This window comes from Delphinapterus leucas, chromosome 20, assembly GCF_059928025.1.
Source record: "Delphinapterus leucas isolate spDelLeu-1000000601 "Yukka" chromosome 20, BTC_Dleu_Yukka2, whole genome shotgun sequence".
In the NCBI taxonomy this organism is placed as follows: Eukaryota; Metazoa; Chordata; class Mammalia; order Artiodactyla; family Monodontidae; genus Delphinapterus; species Delphinapterus leucas.
The window spans coordinates 15,150,254-15,172,486 of NC_143148.1; the positions used below are offsets into that span (position 1 = coordinate 15,150,254).

Here is a 22,233-nt window from a genome sequence, read left to right on the forward strand (position 1 = left end):
GAAAATAAAAAGGCATATGCTCATTTTTCCTATGCTGGGAAAGGTTAAACTTCTGAAAAAGAAATGCAAAGATTAAGCTGAAAATATTCGGGAAAGTAAATGCTTAGACAGTTCCCAAATATGGCTAGGCAATTTGTAAAATTGATAAGAAAAGCACAGACATTAAGGAGAAGCAACAGAGGAAGTTGAAGAGGGTTAATTAGGGAAATAGATGACTCTATAATCCTGGTGTGGATCAGAATCACCTGCAACTTCAATGAATCCACACTATTCAGGGCCATCCTCCACATTATACAGTGATTCTAATCATATATACATTTATATAAGCATATACTCATACACAGAGCGTCATACTATATGTTTTGTTATTTGTGGATAACTGTCATACCTATAGGACTACTGAGGAATAAATGTGTTGAAATGTATAAATGGGGTTGGGAGAGGGTCAGCAGCTCTAAGCAAAGGGTATGTTGTTGGCAAATTCACACTGGTGGACAGCCCTCAACAAGTCTAGGGTGCTGAATGAAACTGGTGAGAATGGAGGACACGTAAATATCTTCTGTGAATAGAGCCTCATGTATGTAGGGGATTCACTGAAAATAGTTTGCCTTGGAATTCTGTGATGCTGATGCTGGGAAAGAGAAATGGAATCTTCAAGTCATGGCAGTTACTAAGAAGGGAGGAACCTTGAGTGTTAGAAAGAAGAGAATAAGAATGAAACTTTCTCTGTGAGAAAATAGGAACTCCATGTCAACATTTTCTGCCGCTCTGCATATGTCTGCTAATTACCATGAAAACACTGTAAGTATTGATTTGGGGCTTACAAATAAATCTTAGGGAATAAGTGAATTCATAAATAATCTGTGAGTAATGAGGGTCAACTGTATTTTTAATAAAAGGGGGGCATAATTTCTGTTAAAAATGGCAGACAGTATATGTAAATTTACCAATTCTTGTTCACGAATCCACAGGAAAATTATAATAAAAGCTTAACAAGGGGAAAGGAAAACCCCACTAGGACAAAAGATACTGAAGAAGAAACAGTAGCAATAAAACTTGGAAACTGGAAAGCCAATGGATGAGTGATAAGTGACTGCAGACTGGAGAATATCAAATTGAGCCAACAGTGGGTAAATTCCACAGTACTGATTCATGGTGCAAATCCCTACAAATGCACAAGAACTGGAGGCATCAGGCACTTCTAATAGTGGAGTGCAGAGAACAGTAAAAGCTGAAGGATGAATTCAAAGGCTGTATCTCCTCCCCATCCCACAGGACAGGATGATTATAGTTGTTCATTCTCACAGAAAACTAGAAATCTAGAAAAATGGAACCAGAGAAAATCTGGACTCAGGAACATCCAGCATAGCTGTGGGCATGGGTACTGAACTGAGAAGAAAGAATTAACAGAAAATATACACACTTGTGATACAAAAAATACATCTGGTCTTTGTTTCCAGTTCCTGGCAGAGCTTCAAAAACCACTGGAACTTCAAAAACCACTAGACTGTCTTTTGTTATTCACAAGTGCCTTTTGATCATACCTGAATTTATGATAAGGAGGTGATTCACAATGGACCCTTAGTTTCAAGGGATGGGACTGGTCACCACTCCCCACATAATGACACCCCCAGTACAAAACTTGGCAAGGATTGGGGGAAGCTTCCTGGTTGGTGAACATATCTATGTACCAGAAGAGTACAATGTCAATAACACAAAGTGTGGGTAGTGAGAAGTAAAAGTGTTTTTGTATGTGATTGAAGTTAAATTGTTATCAACTTAAAACATACTGTTATATTTTTGAAAGCCCAATGATAACCACAAAGAAGATACCTTATAGAGATTACAGAAAAGAAAAATAAAAAGGATTCAAAGCATATCAATACAAAAAATCAAAGAAAAGGAAGGCAGCAAGAGAGGAAAAGCGGGACAAAAGAACTACAAAAAGAACAGAAAACAACGAACAAAACGGCAATAGTAAATCCTTCAATAATAACTTTAAATGTAAATGGATTAAACTCTCAAATCAAAAGAGACTGGCTGAATGGAGAAAACAACAATATCCAATTATATGATGTCCTCCAGAGACCCACTTTAGATTTAAGAACACAGATAATGGCTGAAAGTGAAGGGATGGGAAAAGATAATCCATGCAAATGGTAACCTAAAGAGAGCAAGGGTGGCTATACTTACATCAGATAAAATAGACTTTAAGCTAAAACAGACTTTAAGCTAAAGCTGTCACAAAAAACAAACAAGGATATTAGACAATGATAAAACGATCAATTCACCAGGAAGCTATAACAATTATAAACATACCTGCACCCAATATAAGAGCACTTAAGTATATTAAGCAAACATTGTCAAAACTGAAGGAAGACATAGACAAAAATACAACAGCAGGACACTTCAATAGCCTACTTTCAATAATAGAAAGAACAATCAGACAGTAAATCAAGAAAGAAAAGTGACTTGAACAATACCATAGGGCAAATGAACCTAAATGACATATATAGAATATTCCATTCAACAGCAGCAGAATATATTCTTATCAAGCATACATGGAACATTCCCTAGGATAGATGACATGTTAGTTCACAAAATAAGTCTTAAGAAATTTAAGATGGAAATCATATCAAGTATCTTTTCTGACTACAATGGAACAAAACTAGAAATCAACAGCAAAAGGAAAACTGGAAAATTAACAAATATGTGGAAATTAAAAACACACTTTTGAACAACCAATGGCCCAAAGAATTAGAAAATATCTTTAGACAAACAAAACCACTTATGGGATGCAGAAAAAGCAGTATGAAAATGGAATTTTATACTTCGTACATTGAAAAAGAAGAATTGCAAATATACAACCTAACTTTACATTTCAAGGAACAAACTAAACCCAAAGTTAGCAGAAGGAAGGAAATAATAAAGATTAGGGCAGAGATAAATGAAATAGAGACTAGAAAAACAACAGAAAAGATCAATGGAACTAATAGTTGGTTTATTGAAAAGATAAATTGACAAACTTTTAGCTAGATTAAGAAAAAAAGAGAGGAGACTCAAAATCAGAAATAAAAGAGACATTATAACTGACATAACAGAAATAAAAACTGTCATAAGAGAATACTATGAACAATTATACACCAAGAAACTGGATAAACTGGAGGAAACGGAAAAATTCCTAGAAACATACAACCTACCAAGACTGAATCATGAAGAAATAGAAAGTAATGAAGAAACAGAAAGTCTAAATAGAAAGTCTATAACTAGTAAGGAGACTGAATTAGTAATAAAAAGCCTAGGCTCTTCTTTGCTGGGAGGTTCACTAGTGAATTCTACCACACACTATGCCAATCCTTCTCAAACTCTTCCAAAAAAACTGAAGAGCAGGGAAGACTTCCAAACTCATTTTATGAAGCCAGAATTACCCTCAGACCAAACCCAGACAAGGAAGTCACAGAAAAGAAAATTACAGGCCAACATCCCTGATGAATATAAATGCAAAAATTCTCAACAGCACACTAAAAGGATCATACATCATGACCAACTACGATTTATCTGTAGGATGCAAAGATGGTTCAACATACAAAAATCAATGTGATATACCACATTAACAGAATAAAGGATAAAAATCACACAATCATCTCAATAGATAAGAAGCATTTCATAAAATTCAACATCCTTTCATGATTAAAAACTCTCAACAAACTTAGAAGTAAAATTGTCCCTATTTGAAAATGACATAGAAAAAACCCTAAAGGCTCCACATAAAAACTGTCAGAATTAAACAAATTTAGTTTTCAGTTGCAGGATACAAAACTACAGTGTTTCTATACACTAACAATAAACAATCTGAGAGGAAATCAGGAAAACAATTCCATTTATAATAGCATCAAAAGGAATTAAATACTTAGGAATAAACTTAACTAGGGAGATGAAAGACTTGTACAGTGAAAACTATAAAACATTGAAGAAATTAAAGATGACACTAAATGGAAAGCGATCACGTGCTTGTGGACTGGAAGAGTTCATACTGTTAAAATGTAATCTACAGATTCAATGCAATCCCTATAAAAATCCCAACGGCATTTTTTACAGAAATATTAATAGAAAAAAAATTGGAAGAGCTAAAAATAATCTTTAGGAAGTGTAAGAAAGCTAATGGTATCACACGTTCTGATTTCAAAGTATAAAACAAAGCTACAGCAGTTAAAACAGTATGGTACTGGCATAAAGACAATCACATAAACCAATGAAACAGAATATGCTAAGCATGTTTTAAAGATTTATTTAACTCATTAATGAGAGGGCCAGAGGAATGATCAAGCTAGTTCCAATTATCTAGGAGAGACTGAGTTCATATGGTACCCTAAATAATGCAGGACTAACATCACTAAGTTGGATACAAAAACGATTTACTGTGTTATAGGATAATAAAACCATACCCTTCAGCTACCTTTTCCACCAGACGAATCATTCGCAACTTATCAACCTTTTTAAATTTAACATCTAATTTTAAGAGAACCTGGTCCCTAATGAGTAGTAAATAGTAAGTGAAACAATGATACATTTCCCAAGATAATTAAATAATCCTCAAATGGACCCGATAGATGATACACTGGTATGACATTTGAAAGACATGAAGTATTTATCCTTTTGCATTATTTTCAATTTTAGATATATACCCCAAAGTGGGGCATATGTATACCTGTTTAAGTAGTACCAGATGGCTGTAGAGAAAGGCAACACCACTGTATACTTTCACCAAAAGTGCATAAGAATTTCTTTGTCCCCACCCACAGTTGTCATTACCCAGCTTTCTACTTTCCTAGCCTAATAAGTGAAGTGATATTTCATTATTGCCTTCATTTGCATTTCTAATTATTAATAAGTGTGAACATCTGGTAGGCTTATTAGCATTTTAGTCTTGTTAACCTTTATTGGTATTTTTATTGGGGTCACTAACTTCTTCCTCTTAATTAGAAAGTATCTTCTAGTCTACTGTGCATTAAATTTATCTATTGTGTCCTTCATTTAGCAGAAATCCTTAATTCTGATGTATTTCCAGTTCATGTTTTTGCTGTATGGTTTGTACTTTTGGAGTTTTATTTATTTATTTATTTTTAACAATATTTACTTAAAAGAAAAAGGGAAAAAGAAAAGCTTCAAAATCAGAGCGTGATGCCCTGTTAAGTATGTCTAATATGAATTCAAAGTACTGGAAAGCAATTTTACCAAAGGGCAATGTCACTAGGACATGTGGACTGTAATTACAAAAGAAATTTTGAAACATAAAGGTGCCCATGGAAAAGAATAAAGAGAGGGAACAACGGCAAGGACACAGAACAATGAGCAGGTGCTTTGAGAGTAAGGCTCTAAGAAATGACTTGGACATTGGCCCAGGGCTGAGGTGGATATCTGGCCAACAGTCTGGGTTCCGAAGGGTAAGAGTACAATTAACAGGATTAGAGAAGGCACTGCTTCAACCTCCAAACAAGCCTCTAGTTTTCATTCCCAAGTGGATATGCTTTCCAGATTTCAATAAGGTCTCCTTGGGAGGATTAGCTCTCCGCTGTGTAGTAACGATACAGAATACCTAAGAGAACATGACCTATGATGGGGAAGATCCAATACGACCAGCAGCTTTTGCACGTGTTGCTTTTTGGAGGGTCCTTGCTACCACTTCCACGTTTCTTTGTTTGTTTTTAAAATATTTATTTATTTTGGCTGCACCGGGTCTTAGTTGCAGCACATGGGATCTTTAGTTATGGTATGCATGAGGGCTTCTTAGTTGCAGCACATGGACTCTTAGTTGAGGCATCCATGTGGGATCTAGTTCCCCAACCAGATTGAACCCAGGCTCGCTGCATTGGGAGCACAGAGTCTTACCCACTGGAGCACCAGGGAAGTCCCCCACTTCTAGGTTTAATGTAATTCAGAGGGAAATCACCAATATAGTACTGCTTGAGCACTTCTCTGGCCTCAGACGAGCGGCCTACATCTTCAAAGCTTTCAGTTGCATCTCCACGAGCTTGTTCCAGCAGAACCTCTTCTCCACCAGGAAGCTCGTTAAGGAGGCAGGTGACATCACAGACTTGCCCGTGGATCACCAGCCATATGTCCTTCAGGGAGTTGCGCTTTGCCACCTCCTCCAATCGGTAAAAAGTAACTGAGGTCTCGACCCCCTTGCCCTTTCCCATTGCTGCTGCTTGCTTCCACAGTCGCCATTGGGCCTAAGCTCTTCTCCACCGCTATCCAGGTTTCCGCTGACAACTTCCTTGAGGTAGACTTCGTGCTCCTACTTTTGGAGTTTAAGGTAAGTTAACTTTATTTTTCACAAAGATTTTCTCTTTAAAAAGTTTAAATATTAAAAAATTTCCTTTTTAAACAATAGTTTTACCTTTCACGTTATATATTTAATACTATTTAATTAATTATAAAAAAGTGGAAAAAGAATAAACAGAGATCATGTGGACAAGTATGGGGTCAAGGAAAGATAGAGAAGGGAGTGAGTAAGCAAGTTGGTAGGGAGGAAAAGCAATAAGAGAGACACAGGGAAATAAAAACAAAAAAAGCAAAAATACTCCAGAGGCTAAGTAAACCTTGGATCTGAAAAATAAGGTGATATTAGATATTAAAAAATACAAACCAAAGAAATAAAGACACTCGTACTGGCATTATACCATAACAAGACAATAGAGTGCTGAGAAAGACTCATATATGCGAATTTATTATCCAATAAAGATGGCAACAGAAATCAATGAAGAAAGCTCAATTCTTTTACAGATGATAGAGAGGAAAATGATTCAATTTATGGAGGAAAAAAATTCTGGATCCCTGCTTATAAAATATTTAAGGCTAGCTGAGACCTATGGAGGGCAAGGAAGGAGATTCACAAACTCTTGCTTAGGTTCCTAGAGCTTTGTTGAATCCAGAATTCTCTCTCAATGGAGGCATGGTCTAATTCTATCACTATCTCGATAGGTTACATCTACTTCCAAGGATCCAACAATTAATTTCTATTGAATCAATACCACTTCTGTATTTTTTGACTGTTTTATAACTTTTTTCTGAGCTTCCTATTTGTTCTTCTTGTTTGCTGAATTCTACTTTGTAGAAATTATTTACAGAAATGTTCTAGCTCCCACATTAAACAATGAATTTCTTAATAAGTCTACATATTTTTTAAACTATGTAGCACCTAGCAGACTACTTGCACAAATTAAAAAATCAAACTTTTTTAGAAGACTGTTCCAAAATGTTAATTCTCCAGAAACTGATGTATAACTTTATTTTAACCTTAATCAAAATGTCAGCAGTTATTTTTATGTGTGTGTGAATATTAATAAGCTGATTCTAAAATTTATATAAGGACTTCCCTGGTGGCACAGTGGTTAAGAATTCGCCTGCCAATGCAGGGGACATGGGTTTGAGCCCTGGTCTGGGAAGATCCCACATGCCGCAGAGATACTAAGCCCATGTGCCACAACTACTGAGCCTGTGCTCTACAGCCCATAAGCCACAGATACTGAAGCCCGTGTACCTGGAGCCTGTGTTCTGCAACAAGAGAAGCCACCAGAATGAGGAGCCCATGCACAGCAACATAGACACAACGCAGCCAAAAATTTAAAAATAAATTTATGAAAAATAATTATAATAAAATAAATTTATATGAAAATTATCAAGAAGAAGAAGCAGGAGAGCTTGCTCTGCCAAATAAGCCTTATTATAGACTACAGTACTATTATAGTGTGGTATTGGGACAAAGGTAGACAAGCCAATGGAACAGAATAAAGTTCAGAGACAGACCCACAGATATGGCAACACATGATTTATAACAAAGGTAGCATTATAGAGAAAGGGAAAAAGTCTTTTCAGTAAACACTGTCTGGTCAATTGGATATTTACATGGAAAAATAATGACATTTGACCCCTACCTCATACTATAAACAAATATCAGCTCCAGGAAATTGGAGATCTAAATGTAAAAGGTAAAACAAAAAAGCTACTAGAATATAACACAAGAAGCATCTTCATGACTTTGGGGTAGGCAATGAGTCCTACACAGAACACAAAAAGCAACAACTATAAAGGAAAAGATAGATAAGCCTGACTACTTAAAATTAATAAAATCAAAAGACAGCGCTAAAAGGATAAGAAAGTAAGCTATAAGGTGGTAGATGATATTTACAAAGACTCATATACAGAATATACAAAAAACTCCTTCAAATCACTAAGAAAAATTAAGACAACCTAATGAATAGAAGCAAGAAACTTAAACGGGCAAGTCACAGAACACACACACACACATACACCGGCAGAATGTCTAAAATTAAAAGGTCTAGCAATATCAAGAACTGGCAAGGGCTTCCCTGGTGGCGCAGTGGTTAAGAATCCGCCTGCTAATGCAGGGAACACAGGTTCGAGCCCTGCTCCGGAAGGATCCCACATGCCACGGAGCAACTAAGCCCGTGGGCCACAACTACTGAGCCTGCTCTCTGGAGCCTGAGAGCCACAACTGCTGAGGTCCACACGCCTAGAGCCTGTGCTCCGCAACAAGAGAAGCCACTGCATTGAGAAGCCCGTGCACTGCAACAAAGAGTAGCCGCCGCTTGCAGCAACTAGAGAAAGCCCACACGCAGCAACGAAGACCCAATGCAGCCATAAATAAATAAATTAAATTAAAAAAAAAAAAGAACTGGCAAGAATGCAGAGGAATAGCAACTTTCATACTGCTAGTGGAAGTATAAATTGGTATAACCACTTTGGAAAACTGGCATTATCTTTTAAAATTGAACCAACACATATCCTATTACCAGTAATTCCACTCCTGGGTAAACACCCAAAAGAAATGTGTACACATATGCACCAAAGGAATGTTCACATAGCTAAAAACTGGAAAACAACTCAACGGTCAATAGTAGAAAGGACTTATTTATAATAATTAGCAATATATAATACACACTATAAAATATATTCATAGAATGGAATACAGCATAGCACTGAGAATGAACATCAGCTATATGCAATAACATGGGTGATGTGTCCCATAAACATAAAGTTGAGAAAAAACAAAGGCAAAAGTATAAATACTGTATGATTCCACTTATATTCAGCTCAGAAAAAGGCAAAATTATTTCACGGAGTTAGAAGTCAAGAGGAGGACAAAGAGGCTAGTGATTGGGAAAGGGCAGAAAGGATTCTAAGGTGCTAGTAATTTTCTATTACTTGTCTGAAGTGGTGGTTACATGGATGCATTCACTTGTAATTCTTCACACTATACAATCACTCATGTAGTTTCCATATGTATGTTATATCTGAATTTTTTTTAATGGAAAAAAAAATCAAATGTTTGATAAATGAAACAATGAACTACTATCCAGGACAACCTGGTTAATGAAGTTAACAAATACTTAGAAAGTCAATAAAATGAAAACCAGTATTGGAACACATACACACAACACACACACACTTCTTAGGGTGGGAATATCTACTGTTAATACAAGTCTAAATGCAGCAGATCCTATGAAGGAATGAAATCTAAAAGGTGGGTAGAATAACTCTTAGAAATGACAAAGGAAGGTACTTGCTACATTGGACTGGGAATAAAGTATAAGAGAAAAAAAGCAAGATACCTCTTTTATGGAAGAGGGCTTGGGTTTTTGAGGGGAGTTTTCTGATAACATCTTATATAGGTAATACCTCCTCAGGCTCTGCTCCTGCTCTATCACATCTCACTTACCTGAACAAAGGCCTCTCGTCAGCTCTCTGTCAACCATCCAGGGCTCTTTTCCTTGTTCCAATAAGGAGATCACAGTTGGCTTAGAACTGGAAAGTCCTGATCACAAGAAAAGACATGGGACATGGTTATGCTGTTCGTGTCCCAGAAATCAGATCCGGTCCCTTGGTGATCAAGAAAGAGATGCCCCTATAGGGAAGGACCAGAGAAAGATGAAGATGAAGCTTCAGCCACAGCCCAGTGGAGCTGCCCATTTCCAACTCTTGCATTCCATTCCAACTCAACCATTCCTTGGGGAACAGAGTGCAGAAATTTTGCTGGTTACTTGAAATGTGTAATTCACAATGGAGAAAGGACACATTCCCAAGGGCAGACTCTGAATTTGGGGGGATAGTTATCCTTACCCACTGAAACCAGGTTGCTGAAATTCTCCAACATCACTTCTTTGTATAAATTCATCTGACCAAGGTCCAGGCACTCCCATTCCTCCTGAGAGAAGTTTATAGACACATCCCTGAACATCACTGACCCCTGAAACAACAAACATGCTTTCACAATGGAAAGAGAGAAGAAAAAGATGATAGTAGATGAAGTGGTAGGGGGCTCTACATAAAAGGACAGAGATTATTAATCAAATCGAAGGAGCTGGAATCGATTAAATCAATATAAGACATATCTCCTATATACAGAGGGGTATGTCTAGGAATGTGCAAACAGAGTGGACTTTTCCAATGAGATGAAATAGCAAGCATGCAGTTCAGTGCCTGGCCACAGTAAAGTCTGCATAAATGAGAATTCCTTCCCATGTTCTCTTTAAGCCCCAAGAGAGGGAAAAATGTGATGGACTTAAAAAAAAAAAAACCTTATGTTTTGGAGTAAAATTTCAGAATATCAGGGAAAAACAGAACTTTCTAAAAGCTTCTGTGGATCACATAAAAAATTTCAGGAATCAGAATGGCAATGGATTTCTCAACAGCACCATTTAAAACAAGAAAATGAAGTGATTCCTTTAATATTACAAAAGACAACAAATTCTGGCCGAGAATTCCACACACAGCCAAAGCTAGTATGAAGATTATATACAAAGCAAGACTAAATACCAAAATTGGTTTGCAATAGTAAGTCATGCTTTTCCACTAAAAGGGGACAGAAGGGTGGTAATCCACGAGATAAGCTAAATTCTTAGAAGAATTCCTTGATCGGAAGTTATGGCTTTGCATTTTGTTGTTGTATTTCCTGAAAATAACTTGAAGATGCTCCTGATTTGTCCACCTACTGCTTTGATTCCTTGGATACCACTCATTCTTTCACTTTAAGCAAAAACAAGTAATTGTTGCAGACGTCTCTGTATTTTGCAGCTGCCCTCTTGTAAGGCGCACTTTTCCCAAATAAAACAATTTTTAAAACCCATTTAAAAAAAAAAGAAAGATTAAATACCAAGTTAGTGTGACGATTAAATCAAGACAATTCTAGGGACTTCCGTGGCGATCCAGTGGTTAAGACTCCACACTTCCAATGTAGGGGGCATGGGTTCGATCCCCGGTTGGGGAACTAAGATCCCACAAGTCATGTGGTGCGGCAAAAAAAAAAAAGACAATTGTAGAACCATAGAGAATGAATGTTAAATTATCTCCTGTCTAGCTTTTCTTAGGAAGCTACTGGCCTAAGTGTTCCATCAAAACTAGAGAGTAAATTAAGAAAATGAAAGGTATTATACTCTGAAACTAGAAAACTAACATGAGAATGGTGAACTAAGTCCAGTATAATTGTAAAAGGCAAGTCCCTGAACAATATCTAGACCTAGAGAGCAGACTTAGAGAGCAACACCTAGAAGAGGAGGATAGAGGACTATAGTAAAGAAACTGACTACTGAGTGAAGAGGAGTTCAGATTAAAGAAACAAAGCAGCTTAGTAGGTCCCCCTTTTCACACTGTAAGCTTCTAGCTTGGAGCAAACCTGAGCTCAGAGAAAAGGCTTTAAATGAAATTTGCACATTATTATCCTCAACTAGAGGTTGTAATTAGTAAAATGAGACTGATCTTGTGACTGAAAATAACCAAAGAATACCAAAGAGTAATCAAAACAATTATAGGGACTACACAAGCTTTTATTCAGGGCAACAAAAACATTAGCCATAGAGTTGAGAGTGGAAATTATAGGGAAAGAAAATCCTTTTGCTTGCTCCCTATGGAGTCCTGCTTATTTCAAAGTGTTGGTTATAAGTTGATTTGATTTTCCAGGTACACAGTCATAGCATCTGCAGAAAGTCATAATCTTACACTCTCTTTTCTAATTTTTAACCTAATTTTTCCTCTTGTCTAAGTGCTTTGGTGAATACCTACAGAACAATGTTAAATAACATTGGTAATGCTGTATACCCTTGTCTTTTTCTGATTTTACCTGGAATGTTTCAGATATTTCCTGATTAAACATTAGGTTAGCTTCTAAGAACAAAATTCATTTTATTCCTTTTAAAATTTATTTTCCACTACAGTATACTACCTCCCTAGAGTTACTCCCATTAATATTGGGCAATAATCTTCATTACAGAGATGGTGAGTGTAATTAGAGGTTGATGGGGGAGGGGAACCAGATGCTCTGTTTGGGCTTCGGCAAAGGAGAATGGATTAGGAAAGACTCAGCCCTTTTCCGAAGAAATTCAGATAGAAAGGCCTTACACTGAACAGACTTGGGAGACTGTTTCTCATCCTGGTTTTCTTTGGCTCTGTACCAAACACACATTTTTAAAACTGAGAGTTCCAAATTTAGTTTCAGCTCCCAATTTATACCTTCAGAAAACACAATCCCTATTCTGAGTCCTCTACCTTGGTACACTCTAATTTTCAGATATGAGAATCATAAAGTGAACTGAGAGCCTTATGATTTGATGAGCTCCCCAAGATTAGAAGTGTTGAAACATAACTGAATAAAGATATTTTTTTCTACCAGTTAAAGGAAGAACCCCACAACTCTAGCTACCTGCCATGCCCTCCACTCCTGTCCTGAAACAAGGCAAAGTTCTTTTGCCTAATATTGCTTTGATTTTAGCTACAAGTATTAACTCTAAAAACCAAAAAGAGAGTAAGAGACCAAAAAAAAAAAAGGGGAGAAATTATAACCTAATGTATAATTAGAGCCTAAGAAGAAGAGAGAGAATGAAGCAGGGCAATCTTTTAAGATGGCTGAGGATATTCCTGAATACCTATCCACAAATTTAAAAAGCTGAACAAATTCCAAGCAGATAAATAAAAAGAAATGCACATTTAGGCACATCATACTTGAATTACAGAAAGCCAAAAACAGAGTGACAGTTTTAAAAACAGCCAGAGGAAGAAAAGTCAAATTACCTCAAATGAGGAGCTAGAATAATTAAAAATAGGTTAAGTAAATAAACGGGATTATTGCTTTAAATATAAATATAGAATATTTACATAACCTTGGGACAGGGAAGGATTTCCTAAATAAGATACAAAAAGATACCACCAAGGGAAAAAAATTTGATAAAAAATTAGGGGGACTTCCCTGGTGGTGCAGTGGTTAAAAACCCGCCTGCCAATGCAGTAGACACGGTTCGAGCCCTGGCCCAGGAAGATCCCACATGCTGCAGAGCAACTAAGCCTGTGCACCACAACTACTGAGCCTGCACACCACAACTACCGAAGCCTGTGTGCCCTAGAGCCCACGCTGTTAACTACTGAAGCCCGCGTGCCTAGAGCCCGTGCTCTGCAACGAGAGAAGCCACAGCAATGAGAAGCTGTGCACCGCAATAAAGACTCAACGCAGCCAAAAATAAAAAAATATATAATAAAAAAGTCAGATTTTATTCGTAAAACTACCTAAAGGGAAGTGATAAAACAATCCAGATAGTAGAAAAATATAATCAATAAAGGATCCATATCCAGAAAATATAAAGAATTCCCATGAATCAATAAGAGATAATCCAGGGACTTCCCTGGTGGTGCAGTGGCTAAGAATCCCCCTGCCAATGAAGGGGACACAGGTTCTTGGTCCGGAAAGATCCCACATGCCACGGAGCAACTAAGCCCATGAGCCACAATTACTGAGGCCTGAGCTCTAAAGCCTGCTAGCCAGAATTACTGAGCCCGCATGCCACAACTACTGAAGCCTGCCCGCATAGAGTCCGTGCTCTGTAACAAAGAGAAGCCACCGCAATGAGAAGCCCGTGCACCACAACGAAGAGTAGCTCTCCGCAACTAGAGAAAGCCTGTGTGCAGCAATGAAGACCCAAAGGAGCCAAAAATAAAATAAATAATTTATATATTAAAAAAAAGATAATCCAAGAACAAAATAAAAGATTTCAACAGGTGTGTCACAAAAGAAGAAACCCTGATAACCAATAAACATATGAAGTGGTGTTCAATCTCATTATTAATCATGGAAATCGCAACTCAAACCTACATGCATCTATGTATATGTGTGTTTGTACAAATAAATATTTTAAATAAGTGTTGAAAGATTTCATGTCTGACAGCTCATCTGACGAATAAACCATAACTCATTCACAAAAAAAGTGTATCTTTGAAAAATAGTATTTACAAAGATCATTTGACAACACAGGAGAATGATACTTTTTAGTGAAAATGTAGGGTATAAAATGATAAATGAAGCATAATCTGATTTCGGAAAAATAATGAAAATACACCAAAATGTAACACTAGTTATTTGAGTGGTCTCATTTCATTTTTTCTTGGTAATCTGTGTTTTTAAAATCTCTAAAATAATCATGCTTTTATTTTAAAGTCATAATAAATATTGCATTTAAAAAGAAGAAAATTTGGGACTTCCCTAGCGGTCCAGTGGTTGGGACTTCGCCTTCCAATGTAGGGGGTGCGGGTTCGACCCCTGGTGGGGAAGCTGGGATGCCACATGTCTTGCAGCCAAAAAACCAAAGCATAAAACAGAAGCAATATTGTAACAAATTCAATAAAGACTTTGAAAATGGTCCACATCAAAAAAAAAATCTAAAAAAATTAAAAATATAAAAATAAAAAGAAGAAAACATGGCAAACAGAAGTGGAGCCATTTTCCAAATAAGTAAACATTAGGTATATGGGAGTTATTGTGCTTCAGTAGCAGGCTCAACTATCCTTTTCTCCAGTGGGAAAATTATAGGAACCTATAATCAAACGGCATCTTTATAAGCATTAACTTTCAGAAGAACGAAAGAAAAGAGGAAACCCCAACATACCCTGAAAACTGCTTGTATAAGTTCAGCATGCATTGTTTCCTTCTCTTCTGCGCCTCACCTGGAGAAGGATAGAACTTGGAAAGTAGAAAGCCATCGTAAGACACCAGGTTCTTCTTGTTGCTCAAACTGGTCAGGTCACAGGTCAGCCCCATACCCATCCCCCAGCACAAAAGCGAATGAGATCAGAGGAATGGGGCGTCCCGTCCAATCCCAGTGTCTCAGGAGAAAGCTGAGGTTACTGCTGTTGAGGTCAATAATCTAACAAAACCTCACAGAGATTTCCTAAGGACAGAGTTCTGGAGTAACAATCGCACAGCTGACAGGAGCCTCATACCCATACACACAGTGCCACATACCTTAAGCAGTCATTCTTAAAACAAGGGAACACGCACTCCACATCCGCACACAGAGCCAAACATGGTATCACAGATACAATCGCAAATTCAACACGGAATACATACACTCGCACAGTCGCAAGTACCCCAGTGTCGCGGGGTCACAAGCACACACCACCATAGGGGGACATAGTCACAATTCCACAATGATAGGCATCCTATATCTGCACACGGGTCGCATAACCTCCCCCTTCTCACGCCGCTCCGCCCGCACAGGCCCAAGTACCGAGCTCCATATCGGCCTCCGGTCTCCTCAACTTAGGCCTTTCGGGTCCCCGGGGGTCCGAACCTGCAGAGCTGAACCAGTTCCCCCAGGGGCCCACGATCTCACCTCAAGGATCTAACGCTCCCCCAGGCGTGATGAAAAGTTCGAGTTCCCGCGAGAAAAGCGACGGGCTGCCGGGCCCTCTGGGAAATGTGGTCCACAGCGAGCCCCACGGCCGATTCCTCTCAGCGCCCTCGCTGGGTCCACCCGAAACGACTGCTCCTGCAACTTTCAGAGTTTAGCCAGGTCTCAGAGTTGCAGTTCGCGGTAACTCGGCACGCTCGGGCTCAGCCACCAGATCAGACCTAGCCCACCCGCCTCCCTCACACAGGAAACTCCGGCTCCGTTCTGGCCGGAAGTTGAGTCGGGCCGTGAGGGCTTCTGGGAGGTGTTGTGTAGTGGAACTTCCGTTGGGAGGCAGGCGCGGAGGGTTGGTTCGGCGTTACCGGCACCTGGCTCGGGCCATCGTGCGTGTCACCTTCACCCAGCCTCCCAGAAACTGCGCGCTAGATGCGCACTCGGGCGTTTCCGACAGGTGACGCTACCGCGTCCCCGGAGCGGGACTTGAAGGAGGGCCTCAAGCAATCTGGGCTGAACCAGCGCGCGCCGCTGTCGGGGCGGAGCCTTTAAGGAGGCCCCGAGGATCTGGAGTAGTGGCAGTGCAGAGTGCTCGGGGTGGGAGTACGCTCCTGGAGCGTGGCTGGAGTTGTTAGAACAAGAAACTGGTGGAGAGTTAGTCTGTGTGTGATTATGATGGTCTGTGAGGTTGTGATCCTGTGTGTATGTGATTGTGATGATGCGACAGTGATGGGGGTGTGGTTGTGTTGAGTGTGGTGGAGTAATTGTGATGGGATATTTTTGTCATGGTGATGTTTGTAATTGTCTGTGATTTATGATAACGTGTGTGGTGTTGTCTCTGATTGTCAGGTAGATGTGCAGTGTGTGTGAGTGTGGAGGTGTTTGCAATTGTGATATGTGTAGTGGTTCTTGTCTTACCACATTTGACTTTTGTGTAGCCATTGGCATAATTGGTAACCGCTTGAAAAAATTTTCTGTATTTGGTTTCACGTGGTCTTTCCTCCCCACTGGCTACTCTTTCTTAGTCCCCTTTGCTGCCCTTTTTTTCCCCCAGCAGTTCTTGGCCCGGTTCTGTTGCTCTCCAGTTTCCCTTGGTGATCTTTTCCAGTTTTATTATTTCATCTTCCTGTGTCTTCTTTTATTATATGTATTAGTTATTGTAATCATAATAATGCTGCCTAACAAACCACTCTTAAACTCAGTGGCATGAAACAGCACACATTTATTCTCCTGTTCACAGGTTTGCAGGTTCTGTGTTCAGCTTATCTAGGCTGGGCTTGCCTGGGTGGCTGGACTGCAGAATCGATTCAAACCTGCTCCACATGTGTTCTTTCTGCAGCTCAGGCTAAAAGGACAGTGGTTACCAGGACGTGTTCTGGTGGATCACCAGAGTGCAAGACTGATCATAAAAACACCCTTAAAAACCTCTGCTCCCTAGTATACTAATATTAGGTTAGCCAGAGCTATTCAGGTGCCTAAGTGTAACATTAATTACACGCAGTCAGAAGGCAAGGCAAAGTTAAATGGCAAAAAGTGTGAATATGTAATCCTCTTAGAAGGGGGTGAAACATTGGGACCAAGATTCCAATCTACGACATTAAGAAACATGCCTCTTTATCCTGGTGAATGTCTTTTGGTCCATGTTCTCTTTTGTCTGATAATATTGCTTTTTGTGTTTTGTTATTGTATTTTCCAGGAATTTCATTTTACAACCCCTTCCCTTTATGTCTTTATACTTCAGGTCTGTCTCTTGTTAAGAGCATATTGCTGGGCTTTTCCTCTTTTTATCCTGTTTGACTGTTATTTTAATAGGTGAGTTTAATTCATTTACATTTATTGTGATTGCTGATAAAAATTTGTTTTATGTTCTATTATGCCTTCTTTTTTATTGTGCAGGTTTACCTTATCCCCATTTCTTTCTCCAATGCTTTGGTTTCTTATCCTTGAATTTTTAAAAAATTAATTAATTAATTAATTAAATTTTGGCTGCGTTGGGTCTTTGTTCCTGCGCATGGGCTTTCTCTAGTTGTGGTGAGCGGGGGCTACTCTTCGTTGTGTGGTGCGCGGGCTTCTCATTGCAGTGGCTTCTCTTGTCTCAGAGAACGGGCTCTAGGGCATGCGGGCTTCAGTAGTTTTGGCTTGTGGGCTGTAGAGCGCAGGCTCAGTAGTTGTGGTGCATGGGCCTAGTTGCTCCGTGACGTGTGGGATCTTCCTGGACCAGGGCTCGAACCTGTGTCCCCTGCATTGTCAGGCGGATTCTTAACCACTGTGCCACCAGTGAAGCCCTCTTATCCTTGAATTTTTAACATGCATGTTTAACAAAACCCTAACTTAAGATTTTAGAACACTTGCCAACTCCAAACTACCCACCCATTTCTATGTTATTCTTATCTGATATTTTGCTTTCTTCTAATTTTAATTACCCCAAATTAGTATTTATTCATTTGCTCAATATGTACAGCTGACCTTTGAACAACGTGGGGGTCTGATTCCCTCCTCACCCCTTGCAATCAAAAATCTAAGTAGAACTTTACAGTTGGCTCTCTGTATCCTAGGTTCTGCAGCTGCAGATTCAACCAACCTCAAATCATGTAGTAGTACTGTAGTATGTTTTTACTGAAAAAGAAATCTGCCTGTAAGTGGACCCATGCTGTTCAAACCCATGTTGTTCAAGGGTACACTCTGTGTGTGTGTATTTTTTTAATTGTGGTAAAATAGAGATAACATCACATGACATAAAATTTGCTATCATAATATCTGTACCCCTATGTTCATTGCAACAATATTCACAATAGCCAAGATATGGAAACATCTATCCATTAACAGATGAGTGGGTAGAGAAAATGTGGCATATATGTACATTGGAATATTATTCAGCCTTAAGAAAGAAGGAAATCCTGCCATTTGTGACAACATGGATGAACCTTTAGGACATTATGCTAAATGAAATAAGCCAGTTACAGGACAAATACTACATGATTCTTTTACATGAGGTATTGAAAATAATCAGACTCAAAGAAGCAGAGAGTAGAATGGTGGTTGCCAGGGGCTGGGAGAGAGGGAAATGGGGAATTGTTTTCCAATGGGTACAAAGTTTCTGTTATGTAAGATGAATAAGTTCTAGAGTCCTGTACAACATAGTACCTATATTAACAAAGTGGTATTATGCACTTTAAAATACGTTGAGAGTAGATCTCACGTTAGCTGTTCTTACTGGAAAAAAACCACAAAACACAAGGAAGTTTTTGGAGGTGATGGATATGTTTAGTACCTTGGTTATGGTACTGGTATTAACAGATGTATGCATATGTCCAAACTGATCAGGATATATACATTAGATTTGTGCAGTTTTTTTGTGTATCAGATATACCTCAATAAAGGCAAAAAAAATACACAAAAATTTTACCATCTTACCAACCATTTTTAAGTGTTCAGTTCAGTGGCATTACATCCATCGTGGCTGTGCCACCATCACCATCTGTTTATCCATAGAACTCTTTTTATCTTGCAAAACAGAAACTGTACCCATTAAACAATAACTCCCCATTCCTTCAGTCCCCCAGTTCCAGACAACCACCATTCTACTTTCTGTCCCTATGAATTTGACTTTACCTCATTATGTACTCCGTGTACCAGATCTTACAGTATTTGTCCTTTTGTGACTGGTTTATTTAACGTAGCATAATGTCCTCAAGGTTCATCCATGTTAAAGCATGTGTCAGAATTTTCTTCCTTGTTAAGGCTGAATAATATTTCATTGATTGTATATACCACACTTTGTTTATCCATTTATCTGTCAATGGACAATTGGATTGTTTGTTTCTTTTGACTATTGCAAATAATGCTGCTACAAACATGTGTGTACAAATACCTGTTTGAGTCCTTGCTTTCAGTTCTTTTAGGTATATATCCACAAGCGGAATTTATGGATCATATAGTAATTCTGTTCTTAATTTTTTGACTGCCATACTGTTTTCCCTAGTGGCTATACCAGTTTATCAACATATTTTTTGAGCACCTACTATCAGTGGCAAAAAGACAAAAATAAATCCCTGTTTTCATGTATTTTATATGAGGGGGTGGAAAGACAATATGTATGATAAATTATATAATTTGTTAGTGATAATTGCCATTCAAAAAAAATAGAAACTGTGTGAGGGACAGTAGGAGTATATCCCAAGCATAACACTTCTCAAAATTTATTATAATTGAATGTTTTCTGTTTTATTATTTCTTTTCTGTCATTCAGAGTAAGGATTAGTCTACTCTCTTGTGTATCATTTTTTCACCATAGATGATAAATTAATGTCATGTGACAACGTCACTGTGACATGAGTATAATTCTCATTTCAAATGACGAGTATGGGAGTTCTGTGTTACAACTCTCGTTTATCTCAGTTGTCAAGATAGATAGGAAATGGAATAGCTGGACTTTTAATGCACCTCTCTTTCACACCAGATCTGGGGTTGATGAAAATCTGAATGTTTTTTGACTCAGCTTTATATCTGTCACTGCATCAGGCCTACACCTTTATGCTCACAAAAGATATTTGAGGAGCAGATATTATGTGAACATCACTATTGTATTCACTTTGTTTCTAGACTCTTGGTGTTTCTATTGGTTCAACCTGAGTTGCTGAGTCTTTGAGTTTTCTTCCAGACTCCTGCTGTCTCAGCATCTCTGGTCAGTGACTCCAGGGACTGTGAATTACAAGCAAGGAAGCTAATTGTTTGGGACTGTATTAATTATCTATTACTGTGTAATAAGGTACCTCAAAATTTAGTAGCTTAAACAACAATAAACATATATTAAACAACAATAAACATTTATTATCTCAGTTTTTGGGGAGTGGAGAGTGACTTAGCTGGGTATTCTGGCTCAGATATTTCATGAAGTTTCAGTCAATTGCTGGCAGGGCTGCGGTCATCAGTAGGCTAATGGGGACTGGAGGATTCGCTTCCAAGATGGCTGGCAAATTGGTGTTGGCTGCTGGCACAAGCCTCTTCCTAAGGCTTGTTGAGTGTCTTCATGGCATGGTGGCTGGCTTCCTTCAAAGTGCGTGATTCAAAAATGTGCAAGACAGAAACCATATCTTTTATGATCTAACCTTGGAAGTCGCACACTGTCATTTCTGCAAGATCCTATTGGTTATGCAGGTCAACTCTATTCAGTGTGGGAGGGGTGTATGAAAGACATGAATACCAGAAGACAACGATCATTGGGGGCCACCTTGGAGGCTGGTTCCCATAGGGATCCAGTGAGAAGACATCAGGTAAATTGGATTTATATCATAAGCCCACAGGTCCTGGCTCCACAAAGATAAGACAGATCTGTGATGTGAGGATAAAGAACAGTGAAGAGCAGGTATCTATCATGGAAGGAGACCTGATCTGAGACCTTCCCTGGAAGCTGGGGAGTCCTGAGATAGAGTGGACCCTGGAATTGCTAGACGTGCACCCTATCTTAACCCCTCTGTTTAGAGTGGGAAAGGCCTGAATGACATCTCAACCTTCAGAGATCAGCAGTAGCTGTGTGACAACGGAGCATTTGACCCAGATGATGGAAGGGACAGGTGAGGTGGCTCAGAGATGGGCAGAGTTTAGGAGAGAGTCTGTAAAAAGAGTTAGGAAGTTCAGTACTCCTACCAAGAAAGTTCACAAGTTATTGACTGTGTTGACATTTGTTTTTTATTTTATTCACTTGACAACTGTTTTTTAAAATAAATTTATAATATAATTCCTATTTTTCTTATATACATTTAGATTTTTTTTTAAGTGCTGTTAAATATATAATTGTAAACAAAAGTTTCCTGTTCCATTCCTTCCAATACCCTGTTCCCACTACCCATAGGCAATTACTTGGAACATTTTTTTCTGGATATTCTGGTATTCAGCTCTGCTTTCCTGAATAACATCCTCATACTGCTAATGTTTGATTTCAGTTTTAGATATTTTCTATTGACTTTTGACAGTAGAAATAAAGATTTATTTCTCTTTTCTATCTAACCCCTTCCTCATCACCCTCACCCCACCCCGACTCCCACCCACTCTTCTCCTTGCCCTTCTTTCTAATATGGTGTTTTGTTCGAGGTTGAAGTTTGACCAAATGTCAGGATCTGTATGCATTTTCTTTTGAGCTAGTCAGTTTTCCCAGCAAGAAGTCCTAGATTGTTTGAGGAGTATAAGCCAGGACTCCTGCTTTTGGGAGGCAAAGAAAGGAAAAAAGTTGAGGGGAACACTTCATCTTTCAATCTGACAGCTTTTACTTAATTCCCTTATTTTCTCTACATTGCTTCAACCCCACCTTGTATGTAGTTCCCTGTTTTTCAGCCCCACCCCAAACTCCTGCCTGTAAAAGTACCTCATACCTCCATTCCTGAGCCTTTCAAGTGTTCTGCCATGGTTCCCCACCCTCGCTTAAGCTTCATCTTTCTCTAAGTTAGAAACCAGTCATTTGCTCTCTATCTTTCAGAATTTTGCTGACATCTCTTTTCCGCGAAAATCTTCTGTATTCTTTGTCCTTGTGAGATTGTTTCTTTCATTTTGG

The 22,233-nt window shown here is 38.6% G+C and overlaps 2 protein-coding genes and 1 pseudogene across 5 annotated transcripts in view; 1 reads left to right on the top strand and 2 right to left on the bottom strand.

Moving 5' to 3' along the window:
• LOC149744611 (cytochrome b5 type B pseudogene) lies at positions 1–9,727 on the bottom strand (annotated as a pseudogene).
• Positions 1–15,485, bottom strand: part of ZNF829 (zinc finger protein 829) — a 17,874-nt gene extending 2,389 nt beyond the window's left edge. The window contains exons 1-3 of the mRNA XM_022586377.2: positions 14,949–15,485; positions 10,144–10,270; positions 9,743–9,838 (exon numbers count right to left, since the gene is read on the bottom strand). Of these exons, the coding sequence (XP_022442085.1) occupies positions 9,743–9,838; positions 10,144–10,270; positions 14,949–14,981 (256 nt within the window). The 5' untranslated portion in view covers positions 14,982–15,485. The remainder of the gene's footprint in view (positions 1–9,742; positions 9,839–10,143; positions 10,271–14,948) is intronic.
• A 506-nt stretch (positions 15,486–15,991) lies between these two features.
• ZNF568 (zinc finger protein 568) overlaps positions 15,992–22,233 on the top strand; it is a 51,185-nt gene continuing 44,943 nt past the window's right edge. Inside the window, exons 1-3 of one of the 4 annotated variants that reach the window (XM_022586271.2) lie at positions 15,992–16,143; positions 17,428–17,498; positions 20,983–21,259. In XM_022586271.2, coding sequence (XP_022441979.1) covers positions 21,184–21,259 — 76 coding nt within the window. In that variant the 5' untranslated portion in view covers positions 15,992–16,143; positions 17,428–17,498; positions 20,983–21,183. The other 3 variants (XM_022586277.2, XM_089902241.1, XM_022586278.2) reach the window with 3 other exon arrangements.